At 38.3% G+C, this 21,126-nt stretch overlaps 1 protein-coding gene across 1 annotated transcript in view; it reads left to right on the top strand.

Annotated features, from left to right (window-relative positions):
- The window catches only part of PATJ (PATJ crumbs cell polarity complex component), a 157,126-nt gene that overhangs the window by 108,245 nt on the left and 27,755 nt on the right, over positions 1-21,126 (top strand). The window contains exons 29-33 of the mRNA XM_085306074.1: positions 3,963-4,035; positions 7,242-7,334; positions 11,615-11,686; positions 12,263-12,377; positions 12,995-13,128. Coding sequence (XP_085162200.1) covers positions 3,963-4,035; positions 7,242-7,334; positions 11,615-11,686; positions 12,263-12,377; positions 12,995-13,128 — 487 coding nt within the window. The remainder of the gene's footprint in view (positions 1-3,962; positions 4,036-7,241; positions 7,335-11,614; positions 11,687-12,262; positions 12,378-12,994; positions 13,129-21,126) is intronic.

The raw sequence follows: 21,126 nt of genomic DNA, 5'->3' as shown, positions 1-21,126 counted from the left end.
AAACCCCAGACGCTTATGGGTAATTAAAGTGGAAAACAGAAAAAGTCCCTGAAGGAAGACAGGGAACCTGAATGAAAGAATTACAAATGTTAAGAGGTTGATGAGCAAATGAAAAAACTGGATTTGGCTGAGGCTATGACTTCTGTTTCAGATCTTTGGAAAGATACCTTTCTGAAATGCTTCAGAGCAGAACATTTCACGTGACAGCGGTGTGCGAGATTTCTCCAACGTGCCCCGGAGAGCTTTTGGAGAAGCGCAGCGCAGTACGTGCAGGGCAAAGTCAGCTGAAGCCTCACAGCAGACAATGTTACCTTTCCTTCAGGCTCGCTTTCAGACCGTGTGGAATGAGAAATCCCGCAATATTTATATTTGTGTAGGCTCCCTGTGGCATGTGTTTGTGCAAGCTGACTATCAGTCAGTGATACCAATACTGCTGCATGTCTCYGCTGTCACTGGAGGTGCAGTTACTGACTGGAGCAAAACTTGCACGAATTTTTTCTCTCCAGTCAGTGGTAAAGGGAGGGGGATGTCCCGAGGTTCTGTTTAAGAGTAGAAAGAAGACAAATATAGTGAATACATACAGCAATTTAAGCAAATAAATCTGAGAGTACATGAGTTTTTCTAAACTTTAAAGGGTCTCTGCCACGTATATATTTATTGCTTTGATCTTACTTTCTCTTACCCTTTGTGATGAGGAAAGCTTCTTGTTTCTTTAGGACTGAGCTCCGTTTACTCATATTGGTACAACCAGTAGGCACTCTGATCTCCAGCCAGATCTCACTCCCATTTTCCCTTAGAAGATCATCCTGAGAGGTTGCAAGCAATGCAAGTATTTGTGGGAGGACCTACTGCCTCCAAGTGAGTAATTCCCTGTTGGGCTGAATGTAGTTGATGAGATACAAGCAGCTCTTCTGTACGTGAGCTCGGCAAGGCGGCGGACTCCCGTCCCGGTTTGTGCTGTGAACTGGTAGAAGAGCTGAACCAAGAGCGGTGTGTGCTTACCGTGTTTGCAGAGCGGCAGTGGGGCAGAGCGAAGCTGGCCCGCTGCACGACTTGCGTTGTGCACTGCTTCCACCTTGCAAGCCTGCAGCTSTGTCCTGGCTCCAAAGGGTTCAGGCACGTAACTGCGAGCAGTATTGAACACTGGCATCTGAGAACAGCTTGCTCTGAGGTTATAATGTAGCAACTATTGGCAAACATATTGAATGTTCATTGTCACTGTAATTTGAATATGTTCAGACTTCTAAGCTGGTTCTTTTTGTTGTAAATAAATTCATGTTTTAATCAACAACACTTGCAGAAGTGGAGAGCAAAAAGAGCAATTTATTATTAGATCTGTCACTTTAAAATATGTTCCCACTTTGATACTGCTTTGAAGCAGGCTCCTTTGAAGCAGCATTGAAGTATTTAAATATGTATGAGTCCAAGCAGGGGGAGATTACAAGTTGTGGCATTTTGTAACCTTGTGTTTTTGGGGGTTTGAGGGTTTTATTTTGGAAGGGGCTTTTTCCTGGGGAAAAAGTTTTTATTCTAMAGAATAAAAATGCCCCTCCATTTAAAACTGCATAAAAATGTTAGCCTAATGATGGGGAAAACCATTCTGTGTGTATATACACAGTAGAACCTAGTTTATATAATTAGGTGCATTGCACTTTGTAATGCAGATAGTGAAGTCCAGGAGTAGCAATTTTTAGAAAGATATTTCTAACAAAGGTTTATATATGACTTGTTATTTTCAAGTTTGCTCCTACCTGCAAGTTAGGCAGCCTGCACRGTAAGCTGCAGAAGTATTGTCCATTTTTCTGAGGTTTGTAGGTGTAAAGCCTTGTCAGAAAAATCTCTGTAGTTGGGCAAAAATTGCTAGGTCTCTTGGACACCTTAGATTTGCTGATTTACTCTTACAGGCTGGAGAGCAACATGAGATTGGTATCTCAAGCAGATAAAAGAGGAAGAAAAGCGTCCTTGCTTAATATGCTCTACAGGGTAAAATGAGATGCACTTGAATTGTGAAGTGCGTATGAAATGCATGTGTTTGATTCTCTGCGCTTCTTAGATTTCTTCCTGGCCTCCTGCAAGCGTGTTTCTGTATCACTGGCCACAGTAGCTCTGATCTTAGCATCGTTTCTGGTTGTTGCAAGGCTTTGAGCAGGACCTGGAGGAGAGGCTGAGAGCGAGCACAACAATGGTCGGTTTGTTTGAACTGTATGGCTGTTTGGTTGAAGATAAGTAAATGAATTCCCCAACCTTTGCATGCAGGATTTATCACTTCAAATGCCTGTGATTTAATTTCCCATCCTCTGCTCTGCTGAGAGCTATTGATTTATAATGTTGTCTTTCAGTGATCAGGACATACTAGCTTCATGTGTTTAACTCTTCAGGGTTAGAATCAGACTTTGTTCTTCCAGACATTTCCATTAAGCAATTTTAAGCACGTACTGAGCTAATATTTTATTCTAAAAATTAAAGAAGGAGGGGGGGGGAAAGTGCTTTTGGTAAGGTAATCTGAAATGTAGGTGGGACCAGAAATCAAACCCAGCAGACCCATTGCGTAAGAAGTCAAATCCTTTCATCTCAAGCTCTGCTTTTACAAAGTGGCAACATTATCGCTTCCTCCTCCCTCTTCTTTCCGTGAGTAGAGGCTGGGTGGCATTACTTAATTTTTAGCAAAACARGGTTTGCATCATGTTGCTGCCTTCTGTGTTCTGCTCACCCAAGAAAGAGAGGTGCATTAATACAGTTTTTGATGCAAAATTTGGAGTCTTTTTCATATCTCATATGTTGCAGCAATGTTACATAAATCATATTTTACTTAGTTTGATTTTTATAAGGGCCAAAAAAATGCAGAGCTAATTTCACAAGCCAAATAACTGTAAATGACATTGGAATAAAAACATTAGCAAGGCAGAATGGTATTTATAAGAAAAAGTTACAAAGTAATTAGATGTTTAATTGGGAATGCATGTTAAAGAGGAAGGAAAAAGAGGCCATACATAATATACATCTTTTAAAAAATACTTGGTTTATACATGGGGGGAATTAATGTTCATCTCTTTTTTCTTCTTACATTTTCTAAAAATTCTTCCAAGTTTTAATATTGAATCTTTCAGAGAAGACCACAAGAAATATAAACAAAAAAGAAAAAGAAAGCTATTTAGGTAAAAACAGGTAGTAGGTGTATTACTAATATGTATTTCAGCAATGTGTACATTAGGCAAGTGTAAAGAAGTTATTAATGAATATAGACAACATTAGAGGAGGCTACGGAAGTATTAGCACCCAGAGGACTTGCAGTGCTTTCCAGCAGGAGCARTGGAGTCAAAAACCCTGCTTTGATGCAGAGCTCAGTAAAGGTTGCATGATGGGGTAGCTGTGACTATAAAGAAGACTGAGTGATGTAAGAGCAAGTTTTAATATTACATTCCTAAATGTTAGACTTGAAGGACTTCCTTTCTGAAGAGACTTCAAAATATGTAGTAGTAGAAGAAAAAGAAATACATATATAATTCTAAAAAATGTGTTTTAATTTCCTATATTTTATTCTTTTAATTGTCCACTTATTCAAACATATTTTGGACATAATGATAAGCATCACCTGAATCTACTTCTCTGTTTAGCACAGGTGTCCTGAATTGTTCCTCCTGGGATGCTTTCTTTGCCCTATTGATGAATAGGGGACGTAAACTCCAAATGCTTCCTCTGACAATCCACACTAAATTAGATTTCCAAAGTATTCAATATTAGTATTTCTCAGAGGAAAATACTGTGGTCCCAAAAAGTGATATAATCTGTTTACTAGCAAAGAACACAAACAAAAATGAAGGACTTTTCTAAGCTGATATTTCTGGTAAGAMACAGTTTATTTTTACCCTGGTAACAGTATTTTCTTAATGGGCAAAACCAACACAAAAGAAAAGTTTGGGCATTATAGTTTAGCGTCTAATATGTTGCTTTCTGTTTTACAGAAATGAAGATGCAGTCAATCAGATGGCTGTTACTCCTTTCCCATTGCCTTCCAGCTCTCACTCTTCTATTGAGGTAAGGTTGGTGGGTTTTTTCTTTTTTTTTTTGTTTTTTTGTTTTTTTGTTTTTAATTCGGTTTTGCTGAACTAGATAGACTAATTGTAATTAGCAGTTCATTATAAATTCAAGTGCCTTGTCTAATTAAACCCTGAATCATAAAATGCATTAGGTAGCAACTTGACCCAATAGGTGTGTTTTCCCCTGTCTTTTTTTTTATTATTATTATTGTTCTCATTATTACTGAAAGTTGGCATGGTACTAAGTGGCAGGCATTAAAGTGTTTATTGCCGTRCAGGGGGACAACAAATCTCTGAATGAAACCTGTTTCCTTTTCTACCACTGGTGTAGCTGAGGTGAGGATCTTTTGCCTGAAATGTGGGTATCCCACAACAGCACAGAAACAACTATTTTTCAGGGGAAGGCTCACACCTTGTCCATTTCAGCTCCTCCAGAGCAATATTATCTTCCTCTCTAGGTCCATAAAAAAGAATTAGGGTGACCAACAGCTTTGTGCCATGTCCCAGGAGCAGAAGCAAGCRGTTTAGGCAGGGAGCTTTTGCGCACAGTATTGCGGTAGACGGTCGTTCAACACAAAAGCTTCCTCGGTGTGGTGATATTGTTGTAGTTGCTGCCTCAGTCCCAGTGTCGACTGATTGCTCTCTTGTGCATCATGAATCCTTGCAGTGTCACTACGTTGTTATCGTTCTGACATCCTGATATAGTGTAACGAAATTTTCTAGATAAAGCATGTGGTTAGCTTGGCTGTTGCTTTTTAATTGTATTTTTATTTGAGCTAATAAGGCAAAACATATTTTATAATTCAGTTGGGGTTTAGTCTTGCCTTGAATTGATAAATTCAAAGACATTAGACTCCTGGTATTTCAATAAACATTACTGTTTTCCTACAGCACTGTGCATGTGTAGGTAATGCATATTGCTTTAACATTATGCTGTTCCCATACAGCTATAGCTATGTTCAAGACTGGCGCTAAGAGCTGCTTAGTTTTTTGTTTGATTCCACGTCATTTTTAGATACTGCTTGGGCTTTTCTTCCTCCCTTYATAAAAGCAACGTATTCCAAGAGGAAGCTGCTGTTGCTGTGTTCAACTCAGTCTATGATTTACACAGCCCAAGTTTCATCTTTGCTTTAATCTCTACTTTTCTTCCCAGCTTTATTTTGTATCTATCTTCCTGATGTGCTACAAAGCTTTAGGTAGTCACGTTCTCTTCTGTGGTTGACTGCCTGTAGTTGCAATCTCCCAGCACACAGAAACCCGACGTCAGTCTCATAGGCTACCTTTGCCTTGCAAGGTAGTTGCTTGTCGACTGAGCTTCACACGGTGGTGGAAGCTCTCACCATTTGTGCTGTGTCTGCTTCTTGAGTAAATGCAGGTTTTGACTTAATTATCTTTTTTTTTCCCCTTAACCTGTAAAATGTATGTAGCCAAAAGATACTGTCAGTGCATAGAAACTGATAGAGCTTTTCTTTTGCCAACTGTTTGTGTCTTTAAAAAAAAATGCTGACTGTGCCTTGTATCATGAAAAACTGACTAAATAATGTGTGTTATTTACACTGTTTGTGAAAGGTGTCGGATCATAAAAAAAAATAGCCAGCTTCTTTAACAGAATATTAGGGTACCATAATTACCTCATGCTATTGTGTTAATTTTCTTCAGTTTAAGACTTGATGCTTATTAAGTTATTTTATTATGGAAAATGCTAAACAGTAAATATTCCATAAAACACAGACAGATCTTATTTTGTTACACAGAGCTGTCGGACAGAATGTGACTGCAATTTGGTGTAATACTATGGCAAAACACCAAAACCAATGTAATTAATTAATCTAAAAGCTCTGTTTTCAGGAAGTTGCAGTGATCAGAGAGCTGCCCCTTCCATAATGTGTCTCATTAATGGAGTACAGCTCTCTTGCAGTACTGGACAGAGTAAGCCTTCTCCAGAAAAGAGAATTAGTTGGTCTCCTTAGATGGTGGTCAGGACACCAATTGCATAATTCCCATTTTACCTTTGGTTGGGCAATGTTTAATGAGAAGTCAGAAATAGCTTCACTTTGGGGAGTAATAATCTCAAAATTTGGTGTCATAGAAAGTCCATTTTGCTTTGCAGGAGAGAATAGCTCCAGATACAGAGCGAAGGCTTTAAACTCTTAACTCAGCCACTTCCCCGAAATACKCTATTTCCTATCTATCTTAACTTTGATTGTTGGTATGGGAAGGAAACAATTTTTCTTCCAAACATATGTTTCTTAAATATATCCTCGTTATTATATAGAGAAAATATCAGAAAATCCTGATCAGACAAGCTTTTCTATGTAGTATTTTTTGTTTTAAAGGCCATTTTTATTGGGATTCCTATACAGAAAGGGAAAAACTTGTTTCCTTTGGATCATAATCTCCTTCTGCAGCAGTGGCATAGGTGTACTGCACATGTTCAAAGCTAGACCTTCTGCACAAGGAAGCTCTGTAGCACCTCTTACAGAAAATACCTGTCTTTTGGCATATTAGTTTCATTTGTTGGTTCTTTAGTAGTTACCCTTGAATGCTGTTTGCAGTGTTCTCACTGTAATATACAGAAGTGCTTGAACTGTGTGGCTGCATTTACACTTGAAGCTGAGGCTTGTGCTGCAGTGCTGGCRTAAGCCTGCCCAGCCCGGTGGCCGCGTATCATAGAACCATAGAATGGTCAGGTTGGAAGGGACCTCTGGAGATCATCTAGTCCAACCCTCAGCATAGCCCATACGGGGATTAAACCCACAACCTTTGCATTAGCAGCACCACGCTCTAACCAACTGAGCTAAACGTGCTGTAACCTGGCTCTAATCAGGCCTTAGCTATTGCCCCAGGGGAAGAGCACTCAGTCTTGCTGGTACTGGCCCCCTCAGGTTCAATTTTTACATTTTAAAGGGATTAGTCCAACTTGAAATTTGGCCCAGATTTGCTGCTAACTGTTAGCAGTGGACTGCCTTGCAATATTTCAGGTTGGCCAACTGGAGACTGAGGTCTGTCTTACAAAACTTGCATTGCTTATTTAACTCCTGAGATCAGAGTGCTTTAATTGTATAATTTTCTTTTTAAAAATTTCTTTATGCTGATACTTCTTTAGAAAAATGAAAGAAAAGTTTCCAGTTGTCTACTTTTATCTTTAGCTAATATGGGGGATCGTAGCTCTGATTAAAAACTGGCATCAATTCTTTCTACCAGGATCATGGTGGCACTGAACCTGCAAACAGTAAAGAAGACACCAGCTTGGAAGTTGTCATGAAAAGCTTGACTGATGAGGAATCCATCAAAGCTGTAAGTGGCTTTAAAGCAATATTTAATTATGATCTGAGCTTAGAAGATGCAGACTTGTTGGCATGATTTGTTTTCTATCTGACTTTATGTTGAAGTATTACAGCACGTTTTTGTAGAATTACATTTAGTACATAAAAGTAAGAGGAGAATCTAGATTTTAGCTTTATATACAGGCACAGTTCTCTTCACATGTTTTCATGAGATTAAGAAGTCAGTATAATTTGTTACAATATTGAATTGAGAGTTTGCTATCAGTGTGTGACAAACTTCAGAAAAAAATGGGATCTGTAAATTATATTCTTATTTATATTCATAGCTTCATAAATTCTAAGGCCAAAATGGCTATTATGATAATCTAGTCTTGCCTCCTGAATAACAGCTATAGAGTTTCCCTCAGTAATTTCTGCATCAAGCCCATAACTTCTTATTTAATGTGGTACTGTCAATGTGCACTGTAATAAATACTGAACTTCTCATTGATAGAGATGAGGTTTTTTGTTGTTTAGTATGTCAGGATTGTGCATTATCAGAAATCTGAAAGCCCTTTAGGGTATAGCCTTAATCTCTTTTTTTGGACTCTGTGTTAAAAGTTTAAAATGGAAAACTACTAAATATGCTGAAGAGTGACTAACATAGAGGTTCATAAAATTTACTGAGATAAGCYTTTTCCCCAGCAGTCTACTTTTGTCAAGGAATGCTTTAGATGGGACTTGCTGTGCATGCACAGTTTGTGTGTGCAGTCTTCAACAAAGGAAACCTGATGTTTTTGGATTGTTTTTCTTAGCTCTCTTTCTGCTCCTTGCTTTTGCAAGGACTGGCCTGGATATTGAGAATATGAGTTGTRTGTGACCTCCTATTACTAGTAAGCATTTAATTAACAAGTCTATGAAATCCAAAATCTAGGAAGTGTTGCATGGGATTCAAGCACTAGAATTAACCACCCATGTRCAACTGATTTGTTTATGTTCTTGATGGATTACAAAAAATATTGACTGTTTGTACTGGTATTTGTAACCTTGTACAGAAAAATCCTTTGATGGGCTTGAAGATAAATGAATCAGAGCTTTATAGTATGCATTTGCAGGTATAATTTACCTGCTTTTGCTACTCTTCTTACTCAATTTACCAAGGAACTTTTTAACAATTATAAAGTAATACAAAAAAATGCACAAGTCGTAAGTGGAAAAAAGATAGAAAATATATTACACAAAAAGGGTCACAGTGCTGTGAAGCTGTGCAGTTTTTTTGAATAGTTGTAGCATTAATTTAATGAAAAGAAAACAAATCTAAGATAGGCATGGAGGGAACATGCCACTGGAACAACTGGGAAGGCAGAAGGTATTGGCAGCTCCTTTTGGACTTGATAAAGGAAGAAGGAAGGGAACATTTGAGCCAGAAGGTAGAAGTTACAGTATTTTAGACTGAAAGTTAAAATAATAATTAAAAGCTAAAACTTTGGCAATAAGAGTTGTCCAGAATAGCACAATGGCAGAAAGATAACAGAAGACTGGGCATATATTTGTTGAGAAGCTCCATGTGAGGGAAGTATCATACACACTTTACTTGGAATAGAAAATAGAAAAGAAAAACTGTCTCATCTTTCCACTTAATTTTTTCTTGTGACATCAAATAGCTGTTAGGTTGCTTTTATGAATAGATACCAAAAACTTAATGACTAGGAGGGAGATTTAGAAAATAATTTGAATGCCTATAGATCCAACCACTCATTCCCTGATGATTTCAGATGGGCCAGCTCTTTAAATTAAGAGTCATATATGGATGCGAAATAGWGGAGACAGACATGACAGCAAGCTTTATAGTTAGAGATTTATTTCAATCAGAATTTTAAAATTACATGACTGGATATGGCAATTATCTGTAGGAAAGATACCTTATTTTTGTAAATGGTGCTTTAATTTGGTTGTAATCAGACCAGAAGAATATGGATTTGTGGTCATATCAGCATTAATACTTTAACGCTGCAGCGCAGCGCAGGACAACTCATTATTTTGAGGAAAAGAGATTTCTGTTGTAATCTTTTAGTGACTGTTGAGGCAAAAGACAACAGTGCCTTGTTTTTCAAGGCCTGATGGTTGCTACTAGAGCGTAATGCTACTTCACCATTGTTACTGAATTTCATAGTAATATATCATGGGAAATTTGGAATGTAAAAGTCAACATGTAAGATCAAGTTCACTGAATAAATAAAAATTATGTCTTATCAGCAAGAATGTTCCACAAGCGTGTACATGTCAAAGCACGGACAGATTGTCTGACCCAAGTGACAGATGTAATAAAAAAAAATGCAGATCATTTTGAGTCCGTTTGTTGCTGATAAATTTGTCAGTCTGTCCCAAGATGCTTTCTGTTGTCACTTCATCACTTGATGAAATACGAAGTTGTGTAATGGACATCATCATAGACTTGGACGATAATGGGGAAGAAGAAAACAGCTCTGTTCCTGAACTGCAGCCGATGCAAGCGTTAGGCAATACATGCATGCTTATTAGCTGATGTTTGAGGTGACCTGATACAAAGTCATGGTTTTCTGAGGATATTAGCTGTCTTGGTTTCTACGAGGTGTTACTGGGAAAAAAATGATGCATGAAGGCTCTTTAAAAATCTAGTAAGTGATACTCTCAGAACTTTTATCTTTACTAAGATGAAAACGCTTTGGATGGTAATTGAATGTGCTCGTAAACACCTTGCATCGTTAGTGTCCTGGCAGAGTGTCTTCGTAATTCAGTGTCCTGTAGGTAGGATAATTAAACTGATGTTGGTTATGAGACTGGGTTCATTTTCTGTAACCTGCTTGAACTTGGAACAATAATCTGTTTTAGCACAGATGGAAAACGTGTCCTTGAAGCAGCAGCAGGTAGGAAGGGCTTTATGAAAATGCTTTTGAGTGCATTTAAGGGAATCGAATTAGATTAAACCAGTCAAGTCACAGGTTTATGACAAATGCTGAGTGCACAATGCAGTGCTTGAGGGATTAGAAATCTTTTATTTTGCCCAGGTACCTCTGACATAATCTGGATGTAAATGGAGAGGATTAAGTGATTTAAAAGTTGGTGTTCAGTGCTTASGAGATGTGTGAGATGAAGTTTCAGAGTTTAGTCATGTATCAGAATGAAAAAAAATAAGGTATGAGATAATTTTCCTTGTTCATTATAACAATTTCTAATAAAATGACAGAATACATTTGCCATTTCTCCCCTGACCCTTCTGATAATAGAGTGAGATCACTTTATCTGATTTTCTTGCTATCCGGACAGATAACAATTATAGTTAGAGCAAGCTTGGAATATAAAAGAAAAAAAAATATGAGAGAAGGGCCTTTGGAACTGGGAGATTTAATTTTGTAAAACTTCAGGAAACAAGGCCAGTATTTTCAAGCTTGGTAACTTAAAATTTAATACAATTTTTTGTCARTGTATGAACAGTTATCTTAATGAGAAATTCTTCTGATGCTGAGCATCGCTTATCGTTTGAAGTTAGATATGCAACATTTCTGCAAACTAGGATATGAGGTTTATAGAGTTTAGATATTGTGATCAAAGTGGCCTAGGTTTGGCTAAGAGGTAACAAAGGCAAGACCCCATGACTGCTGTTAGCAGTTGTAGAAATAGGAGAGAAAAATACTCTTTAGTGAAATTGCAAGCATAAGGAAGAAAATGAGGACACAAGACGAGCCTGTGATTGAAGTGCCGTTGTTTGAGATGTTCATGAGATGGGACAAAGCATTATAAGCAGTTACTTTATTTAAATGCCAGCAGAATGCTCAATGCTGCTGAGAACTGCCAGAAAAAAAGAGTCGGGGGAGGGAAGTAAATTAATTTGAATTTCTTCTGGCTATAGGCACTGAAGGGTCTGTGCAGGTGCCTGCATGCTCCAAGCTCAATATGTAACTCTATCCACTTCCACCTTGCATGGGAGCTGTTCTCCCGTGACTTCCTAGGGGCTGCAGGTCCATATCCTTTAGAGGAATTAGAGTTCCCAATTCCTCAGGAACAACATAGACAATGTGGGATAATCCCCTCTCAAAATCCCCTCCTTCAACATTTTAGGTTATGCGGTTTTTTTCGTAGCTCCTGATATTCCCCAGAATTCATGTTAATTCTCTTCTATTAAATTCTTGGCTTCAGCTTTATGTTGTGCTGTAAATGTGCTTGTGTGATGCAACATCACTGAGTTCAACTGGAACCTTCATTTGTAGTTTTGGTGGATATTTTATTAAATATGATATTTTTAATGCTCCTAACTTTTTATTTATTTTTTAGGATGTGAAATACAAAGTTGACAAACCAACATTGGTAGATCAGCAGGAAGTGGAGGATCAGCTCCCAGAAAATGTATGTGTGTTTAAATTAACTGATAAGATTTTCTGGGGRCTTAATTCAGTTGAAGATTGTGATTTATCCTACCAGTTAGTGGTGTTTTGTTTTTGTTTTGGTTTCTTTTTTGAGGAAACATTAAAATAATTTTCTTGAGGTAAACTTCAAAAATGACTTGCTTCTCTTTAAGCATATGGAGAAAATCACACTGGCTAATGTCAAGGATGTTCTTTCCTGGTATAAAAAAAAAAAAAAGAAGGAAAGAAAGAGAGAAAAAGAAAAGAAGAAAAGTAGAAAAGTAAAGAAAAAGCTTCAAGCTACTTCATTTGAGAGGCATGGCAGAGAGAGAGAGTTCTGCCCATACTTCTGCACAAGCATTTCTGGAATCATAGTTATCCAGTCTGCCTGATTTGCCACTCAGTTTTAAAGAGAATGTTTTCAGTTCATCACCTATTCCTGTTATTTGTTTCCCTCTTGTTAACTTAACGGATTTAGTAGGATGTGATGATCAATAACTAAGGATGATTTCAGCATAATATGCATCTCAGCTATTGATAATTTATCTATTTTGCTTCTACTTTGCTTTGCTTTTAGGTCTTCAGTCAGATCAAACAATCAAAATCTTCAGCAAAATTGCCGATCAGCTTACAGGAGATATCCCTGGTGCCAGCACCTACTTATCTTTCTCCAGAGGCAGAAGTCACCAGCCGTAATATGAACAATTATTTTTTTCAGTACCACAGCATGTATTTAGTACCCTAACGTAGGAGATGTTTTTGTCTTTTTAGTATCCGGTGCTCTCCTTAGAAGGAAAGGCCAGGCCAGTGCGTTAGTGAACTGATCGTTCCCTTCCGTATTGCCAGAGTGATGGCGCTAATAATGTGTTCTGAGGAAAAAGGTGTCACAACTGTCTAGTCTTGTCTTTTGCATTTGAGTAGTTCTTTGCAATATGGTGATACTGTATACCTGAAGTCACTTCCTTTTTCGTGTCTAACCGACGGCTTGACTTTCTCCAGTGCAGAGCATACTGCAATCTGGAACTCTGTCTGTTCCACTGGGTTGTGATATTGCCTCACCTACCTTAAATGCAATACACTTGGACATCATGATCTGAACTATATAGGTCATATCCAAGGTAGATATCATCCCAGACATTTAGGAACTCCGTAGTAAGCAACTCGGAATAATCTTCTATCTTAATTTAGATCTGTAAAGGTAAAGAGCAAAGCATGGGAATTAATTGGTTGCGCTCATATTATTTCATTAGCCATTTTTGTTTCCTCACTTGATAGCATGAGTCACCTCTTCATCTTTTCATGTTCGTAGGTATTTTTCCACCTCCATTGCCTGCGGATCCAGCAACTTGTCCTATTGTTCCGGGGCAGGAGATGACTATAGAGATATCTAAGGGTCGATCAGGCCTTGGTCTCAGCATCGTTGGAGGAAAAGACACTCCACTGGTGAGCTTCTGTTCAACTAGTATTTATTGTTTATGTTAAAGAATGAGAAAAGAAAGGCAAAGAAAATGCAGAMGCTAATGATGCCATTAATCTGTCACTGCTCTAATGAGTTGTTCAGTATGGAGAGAAGCAACCAGCAGCCACAATCTCCAATGCTGCATTGATATTTTTGCTTCGTATCAGATCAGTTGTTTTATATTCCTATTTAAATTTATATGCTTGTGTTTCAGTGGTGTCTTCTGCTATGATCATAATTTACAAGTATGTATTCTTCTTTAGCACATGTGAATTAAGAGTTTCAGGCAGTAAGTTATCAGAAGAATTGGAGTAGAAAAGAATGTCAAAGAGGTRGAGCTACTTCAGCAAGGTTAACACCAATGGCTTGAGATTATAAATGCTTAGTAGGCGTTTAAACAAACTATGATACATGTCCCTGCCAGCAAAAGCTCTAGCTGAACAGAGGTAAATCAAAATTACAGAGGTAATTTTGTCTAATATACTTTTGGTTATGCTGTTTTGAAAAAAAATAACTTTAGCTACATTAAAATGTGTCAGTTCAAGTGTAAACTCAGCAAATTGGTTGTGCTGAACCTTTCATCTCGTCCTCTCTGCTCTAGCTGTTACCACTCCACTATTTGCCTAAGAGATGCTGTCTTACAGAATGTCAGCTTTTTTATTTTAAAAGTCAGATTCAGTTCCTTCATTAAACAAGTCTATTGCAGTGTGTCTTTATTGGGTTTTCCTAAATCCCATGCCACAGAGCAACTTAAGACAATAGAGTTKCTCTGTATTTTCTTTACATGCAGTTGTTCCTGAAAATATCACAGTAGGTTATCATTAAGCAGTGAGGTGTTGCCAGTGTAAGCAGCTATAAACTTGAAGAAGTTGAAAGGATATAATCCTTCTCAAGACCTTAAAAAAAAAAAGAAAGAAAAAAAAGTGGAAGAGATGAAATTGGAAAAGGTTCTGGTTTTTCAATTCTATTTATCCAAGTCTCCAAATATGTGGAGTTAAACTGCTCTGTTTCATGTGGAGAGAGGTCTGAGTTATGTCAAAGGATAACCTAGTCTATATGGTTTTAATTCTATTTGGCCATGTGCTGTTTTGTATCTAGTCTCTTTTTTATCAAGTTCTTCAGAGTTGAGTAAATTCAAGTAAGTAGTTCTGCATTAGTCATCTTTCTGCTTTTTCACTTAACTGGAATTTGGAAATAGTACATGGCAGTCTGTCAGAAGCAATCTGGTACATGTCTTTCATGAGTTTTTCATATRAATAAATGAAAATTATAAATATCTGCTTTACAGAGCAGATGAGAAAAATACAAAGGATTTCATTCTTTAGCTTAAATAAATGGTATTGATTAGGTATTATTGTACTTCCATTAGTTCATTCTTTAAAGAATCTTCATATGAATTTATTAAAAAAATATGTGATCACTTGATTACAGTTACTGTGAAATGCATGAAGGAAGGAGGGCACAATTTCTAACTTTTCTGATCCTTATAGGATCTAACAAAACTAATTATTGTTTGTTTTCTTATTTCTCAATCTGTTCATTCAAAGGCAAGCAATATTATTTCAAAGGAAACAAGTTACATTGGTGAGACCAAAGTCTAATCTGATAATTTACCATATGCATAGACCCTCTCTGGGATTCTCCATGACTTGGTTATCCAAGTTATTGTGGGAGCAAACTGTTTTCCTTAAAACAGGTTGCCAGGGCTGTATGTTCAGCTGATGTGATCAGTGTAGCACTGTTGATTTTACTATTTTGTGCTAATGATCTGCCCCAAATTATTTTGATGCTTTCTTTTCTTGCCGTGAAGGCAAAAAATTAGCAATTTTTTGATAAAGAGTTGAAATATAGTTTACATAGGCGAATGGTGAGTGGTGAAAGAAAATGCTACTCAGAACTGTAAGAAATTTGCTGTCTCTCTAGGTTTCCTGAAAAAGAAAGTACAACATAATAGCTGAAAGATATATCTCTTCCTCCCCATCATTTGATTTTAACTCTGTGAAACAGAATGAGATCTTTCCTTTTTTAAAAAACGCAAATAAATTAACTTATGTCTTCACTGCTTATGTATATGTCTACATATATGTTATACATATGTTATATGTTATAAGTTCAGCACTTCTACAGGTCTAGTCGTTTGGTAGAAAATTATGTACCAAGGCTGACTGCTTTCTACAGTGCAGGGAAATTAATACAGAGTTGCCATTGGCTTCAGCAGCTTAGGTTCCTTCGTTAACTGTTTTTGAAATAGGGGAATTTTCAGATCAAAGTGAGAGAGAATCAGAGTAACACCTTTCATAGCCTGTTTCTGTAGGTGTGAAACAGGGATTTGCTGTCTTTCACGCTCTGGTTGCTCAGCTGGCGCTCGCAGAGCTGCGCTGCCCAGGCAGTGGGCCATCGGGGCAGCGCCAGCGCCAACCTGGCAGGATAGGAGCTGCTCTGTGCGACCGGTGCCTCCCTGGGCGTCACCACTGTGGAAGATTTGGCTTTTGAACTTCTACCTTTTTTTACCTCATTTATCAGTACTAGGGATTGAGGGAGGCTGCTTCTCACTAGGATCTATCAAATGGAGTCTAAGGCAGTTGTAGCAAGAGCATAAAGGCTTCATCCGTGCAGTATGAAAACACCCTTACTATAAAAATGGTTGAGGGATTACTGGCAGTTGACGCTGCTACACAACAGCAACTTGCAGGGACTAGCACTGCTCACTTCAGAGTTGTTTGGGGTCTTTTCTGTGCAGTCCAAGCTTTTGGAGTAATAAATCTGGCAGCCTGCTAAGGAGAAGCACCACTTAAAAATGAAATATGGTGTACAGCTTTTAAGTCATAACCTTAGGAATCTTATCAGAAGTCACCAAGCAGAGACTTGAAAAATACAGCTTGTGTGCAGGGAGGTTAGTTTTTCAGGAGGTTGGTAAGCATTGCCTTAACCCCCGTTAAATTTTTGTCATTAAAAAGACCACCCCATTAAATTTATGAAAAAACAAAACCAAAAACTTCACCCACCCAACCAAAATCCAGTCAAGTTGGATGTATTGTAGGCTGGGATTGTGGCTTCATACTTAGGGGAGTAGGAGAGCGTCAGCTGGAAAGATGAGGTTGTAGAAAAGGCATGAGAAGGAAGGATTTGTCCTTGAAAGTTGTCTTTACAGTGTTGATGTTCGGACTGCTGTCCTGTCTGTCCTGTTCTAAGAGTTGATTTTTTTGTTTTTCTTCTTCCTCCACTGTCTTTCATTTCACCTTCTCCTGTACCCCTGACACCACACATGGCCTCTCCATTAAAGCAATCAAACTACAGAGCAGAGCTGGCTGAAGTACAGCACTTTGTGAGGTTGGTTTTTTTGTTTTGTTTAGTTTTTTTTTTTTTTTGGTTGTAGTCCAATCAAACTTGTAAAAGTAATTCTAAGGGAATTAACAAAAAAAAAGAAGAAGAAGAAGAAGAAGAAAAGTGTTTTCAGAAACATCCCCAAATGAGGCTTTAGGCTCTAACTGTGCTCCCTGGGACACTGTCTGGCCCCCTTGACCCCCTGTTGCTGAATGATATATAGACTCGCTCGTCAGCTCCACCGTGGCTAAGAGCAGCTATAAAGCTGACAGGGATGTCATTGTCACCCGGCAGCTGCCGGCGCGCCTCGCTCCGGAGCCGCCGGCCGTGGGACCGGCTCCAGCAGCGTGCCAGTGCTGCTGGGGCGATGGCTGCAGCGCCGCGCTCCGGAAACCCTAGCAAGCTGCTCAGGACTCTTGTGCTTGATGTTCCAGCTCCAAGACAGGACAACTTGAGACTTTTAGTTAGATGTGGAGTCTCCAGAGCTTCCAGCCTTCAGTGTTAGTGGCAGAAAGCCAGGTTGGCATGGCTTGTTGGCCCAAAGCTGCTGAGTCTGGGACCAGTGGGTCCCAGACCGAGTAACCAATCCCACAGGACACCAGAGTGGCAGCTCCAGGTATTCCAATGGTTCACCATAAATTTAGGAAACATTCCTTAGTTATTCTGCTTTTGATTCACCATATTTTGCATAAGTTTGCATTTATTTCAAGCAAAATAATGTAGGTTCAAATAATGAGTTTTTTCCTCTGATGAGAAGTTTTCRTCAAAAACTTTTTGTGAAGTTTGCTGTTGGAATGGGCTAAGAACGGGGCATCAAGGAATAGCTTAAAATGCCTATAATGGTTTGCCTCCAGATCCTAACCCTGTTATTTCTCCCAAGCAAGTGAATGCTGCTGTCTTGTCCAGTTAAAAACTTGCAGTGAGTCATTCTGTATAAAACAATATTGTCAGTTTACAGGGATTTTGTTCTTGGCAGTATGTGAAAAGGCCTCACTCCAAGATACAAACATTTTCTTAGTAGATGGGAGCACTGTTTTGCTTCTGATTGACTAATTGACTTGTAATGGTTGAGCTGATTGCTTGTAGTTACTGTGCTTGTAGTTACTGACCCGATTAAGACACTGGGACGTGCTGGAGGGTATTCAGCATTTTGAAGGCTAATGGAGACTTGGTACACGGACGTGCCTTCCAGCCTGAGGTAGGAAACCGTGGGAGGGGAGGAGAGCACGAAGACAGAGTCTGAATCACGGTTACATACTGCAGAGGCACCTACAATGTAAAATAAAAACAGACTGTAGGACCGATCRCCTAAGGGCAGTTTGGAAGTAGAGCAGCTAGGAAAGCTGTCGTGTGTATTATCTGAAATTTAGAGAAAGAAAAAATGAAGCATTCCTTATCTTGTGTCTTTTTTTATTAAAAACAACAACAAACCTTTTATATAGGGTTTTTATATTGAGTTGTCTATTTTGAATTAGTTAAAAAATATTTTTTACTTTTGCTTTCAGCTGGCTTTAATAAAGGGCCTTTTTAAGGTAATTAAGAAACTTTAAGGGACTCCATCCATAAAACGTAGACATTCACAAATCCAGGGAACTGAAACACCTTAGCAATGCTCCAGAAAGTAACAGAATATGCTTCCACTCAACTAACACTCAGTGGTGTGAGTGCTGGTAACACAGGACTCGTAAAGGAGAAAGGGCTGCTAATGACCTCCGTTAGCCCCAGTGGCTCTCCGGCTCACAGCGGAGAATGGGGCATGTCGTGATGGAGTTGGACAGAGGAATATTTAGCTTTGTTTGTCTAGTCCAGGTGAATCATACCTTGCACAAACGCCAGTTGCTAAGGCAGAGCAAGGGAATGATTAAGAAAGAAGTGACTTTAAATTGCAGCTGTTAAAGCCCCTGGGTTTGCCCCCGGCACCGTGAGAACCAGTGTCCTTGCTAGGAGCAACCTGCTGTTGGGACCCAGCATTGGCTACACTGCGGCCACGGTGCTTTCTGCTTTGTGCCGTGCGCAGGCAGCAGTGGGACGTACCTAAGCGTGAGGGCTGATGTGGCTCCCACGGCACTAAACACACAGGCTCTCACCTGCTGGAGCTTTCTTCCCCCCACTGCTCCTCCCATGCCCAGTTATATTTAGAATCAGGCAAAAAATAACTTCATTACTTAACACACAGCTGAGGTCTGCAAGGGTTTTTGTACAGTCATCACATACAGCTAAGACTAAAACTGTGTCAGTGGAATATGCTTACCTTAGAGCTGCAAATGAAAAGCAGGATATGGGCCTCAGGAGGATTTTAGTAATGTATTGGCTATAGATACTGATGCTGTTAAGTCTATTGCACGATGAATGGAACAGCAAAACAAAAAAGGGTCAGAAAAACTTTAATTTTTTAATCACAACCTGAGTATTGTAGAGGAAAAAGCTTGTGGTTGCAAGGGAAAAGCATTTAATCACTTATTAGCCATCACCCACGTTTATCAAATAGAAGGTAAATTGATGACAGTGGTAAATGCATTTAGCTTGAAGATATGAGGAATTGCTTTGACTCTTGGTTAGATAATGCAAAAATACAGTTGGTGAACTCATTCTAATTCTGAAAGGATGTTACCGTACAACAGCATGAAGAAAACAAACTGCTTTGTACCGAAGTTATCACAAGTGGGAACTAAAGCAGAAGGTTCTGCAAATCGGATATTTGATAGATTTTTGGCAAGAGTTTACTTGACTGGTTAGCTTGCATAATAGTGTCTTGCTCTAAGAAGTCAGTGTCTTCTACGAGAGTAAATCAACCATAAAACTTAAACTAAAAGTATACAAAAGCAGTAGGACGTATCAAGAAGGATTCAGGAGTATCTTGCTGGCTGGTAGTTGAAACCATTGGCTTTGGACTTCATGTGTCTCATGCATTCAGGATCTCATACATTCTGTATAACCTGTGTTATGCACTGTACGTTGCAAATTTTCATATTTTTATTTAATAAAATAATGAGTGAGAGTTAATGTTTTAGTACATAGTTGTGTTTTATTATTCCCTCTAAAATGAGCATGTATACATTTTGAAAAACTTAGGTTTGCTTTGGCATGTGATTCATAGAAACATAGCTCTTTCTATCATTCTGAGTTAAGTCATATATTTTTACACTAAACATCTTATTACCTTGGTTTTATTATTTCAGAATCAAAGGAGAGCTTGCAAATGTCTATGACTGCAGACCAGAGGAATGTTAATGAATAGTGCCATTGAATTTTCAGGTTTGGGCTTTTCTGATCTTAGAGAATATAACTGTAAGCAAAAATATTATGCAAGCTGAATAAAATTTAAATAAATAAGGACCAGATGTAACTATCGGGGCCTATAAAATGTAATACAAATATTATCCACTTCCTTAAAATAAATCTGTATTTTAGTATGAAAAATTATATTCATATTGATGTTGTGGATTAATCTTTTTTATGAAAGTTGGCAAGTGAACACCATCCTTTGCAAGGGCTTGTACTTAAATGGGAAACAGACTTTTTGTTTTGACCTTGAGTAGAGAAGTTTTTCAGTATCGTGCAACTTAAAGCATTTTTACATTAACACAGTAATACATTTTTACATTATATAGCCTGTTTTATTACAGTAGTGTTTGGCTTAGGATTTTGGGTGCCTGTTAATGTTTTGTGAATGCTAGCAATTGCAAAATATTTGAGTCTTAGAAGAGGTATATGTGGCACAATATATATTAAATAAAATCCTTAAGTCAACTGATTTGCTTTGAGTTGATCTTCAGCTTTTGTTGCTGGACTATTATCTTTTAGATTCTGTTTAGATCTGTGAATGGAAGATCATAGATCATAATGTAACAGCTGTAATTTCCTCTGCTTACAAATAACCAGCAGCTGGATTTATTTTAACTATTGAAAGATTCTTGTGTGGGGCTAATTCTTCAGTGAAACACACTGTACAACCAGTTGACTTTATCTGTGAACTAGGCTGTAAAAATGAAATGACAATTTTACTACTCTGGATGAAGTATTGCAGAAGTTGAAAAGGAAATAACTAATGATATTTTACTTGCCTGGGAAAGAGGCAAGTCTGTAATGCTGCAGTCATCAGAAACCCTTGTAGCTTTATTATCCTTAATAAATGTTAATTTAGTATAGCGTTTGTAGCTAAGTAGGACAATTGTTTGAAGTGTGTGTAATGTTAGCTTAGGAATACACAATTTCTCAATCAAATCAGAAAACATCTTTTCCTGGACATTGTTGTGTATGTAGCATACTGTTTTACTTCCTCAAAAAAATACTATCATTCAGGCTTTGTGTTTTGCACCTAATTATGGTTATTAGGAAGACTTYATTCATGTAACTGCAAACCAAATTACGATATAGGCGCTTAAAATTCATATAATTCCAACAGTTTGACCTACCTGCCTTCTAGCACTATCCAACTATGTTTGTTCCCAAAATCGGTAACTCTGTTTTGGCCTGGACACTCAGCAGTAGGTAGTTTTGTGTGCCCAGAACTGTCCATTCTGGGAAATTGGTGCCTTTTYCCCTGCCACCTAATGCTCTCTAGATCTGGGACAAATGGGCGGTGATGTTTGTGTTGGTGGAGAGAGCCTTGTTAGGTAGAGGGCACAACTGTGGCTCTGGTTTCTACTCCCAGGACC

This window comes from Rhea americana, unplaced genomic scaffold (assembly GCF_003343005.1).
Source record: "Rhea americana isolate MKP2758 unplaced genomic scaffold, rheAme1 scaffold_230, whole genome shotgun sequence".
NCBI classification, from domain to species: domain Eukaryota; kingdom Metazoa; phylum Chordata; class Aves; order Rheiformes; family Rheidae; genus Rhea; species Rhea americana.
The sequence above is the reverse complement of the archived record's forward strand: the minus strand, read 5'-3'. Positions and strand labels throughout refer to the sequence as shown.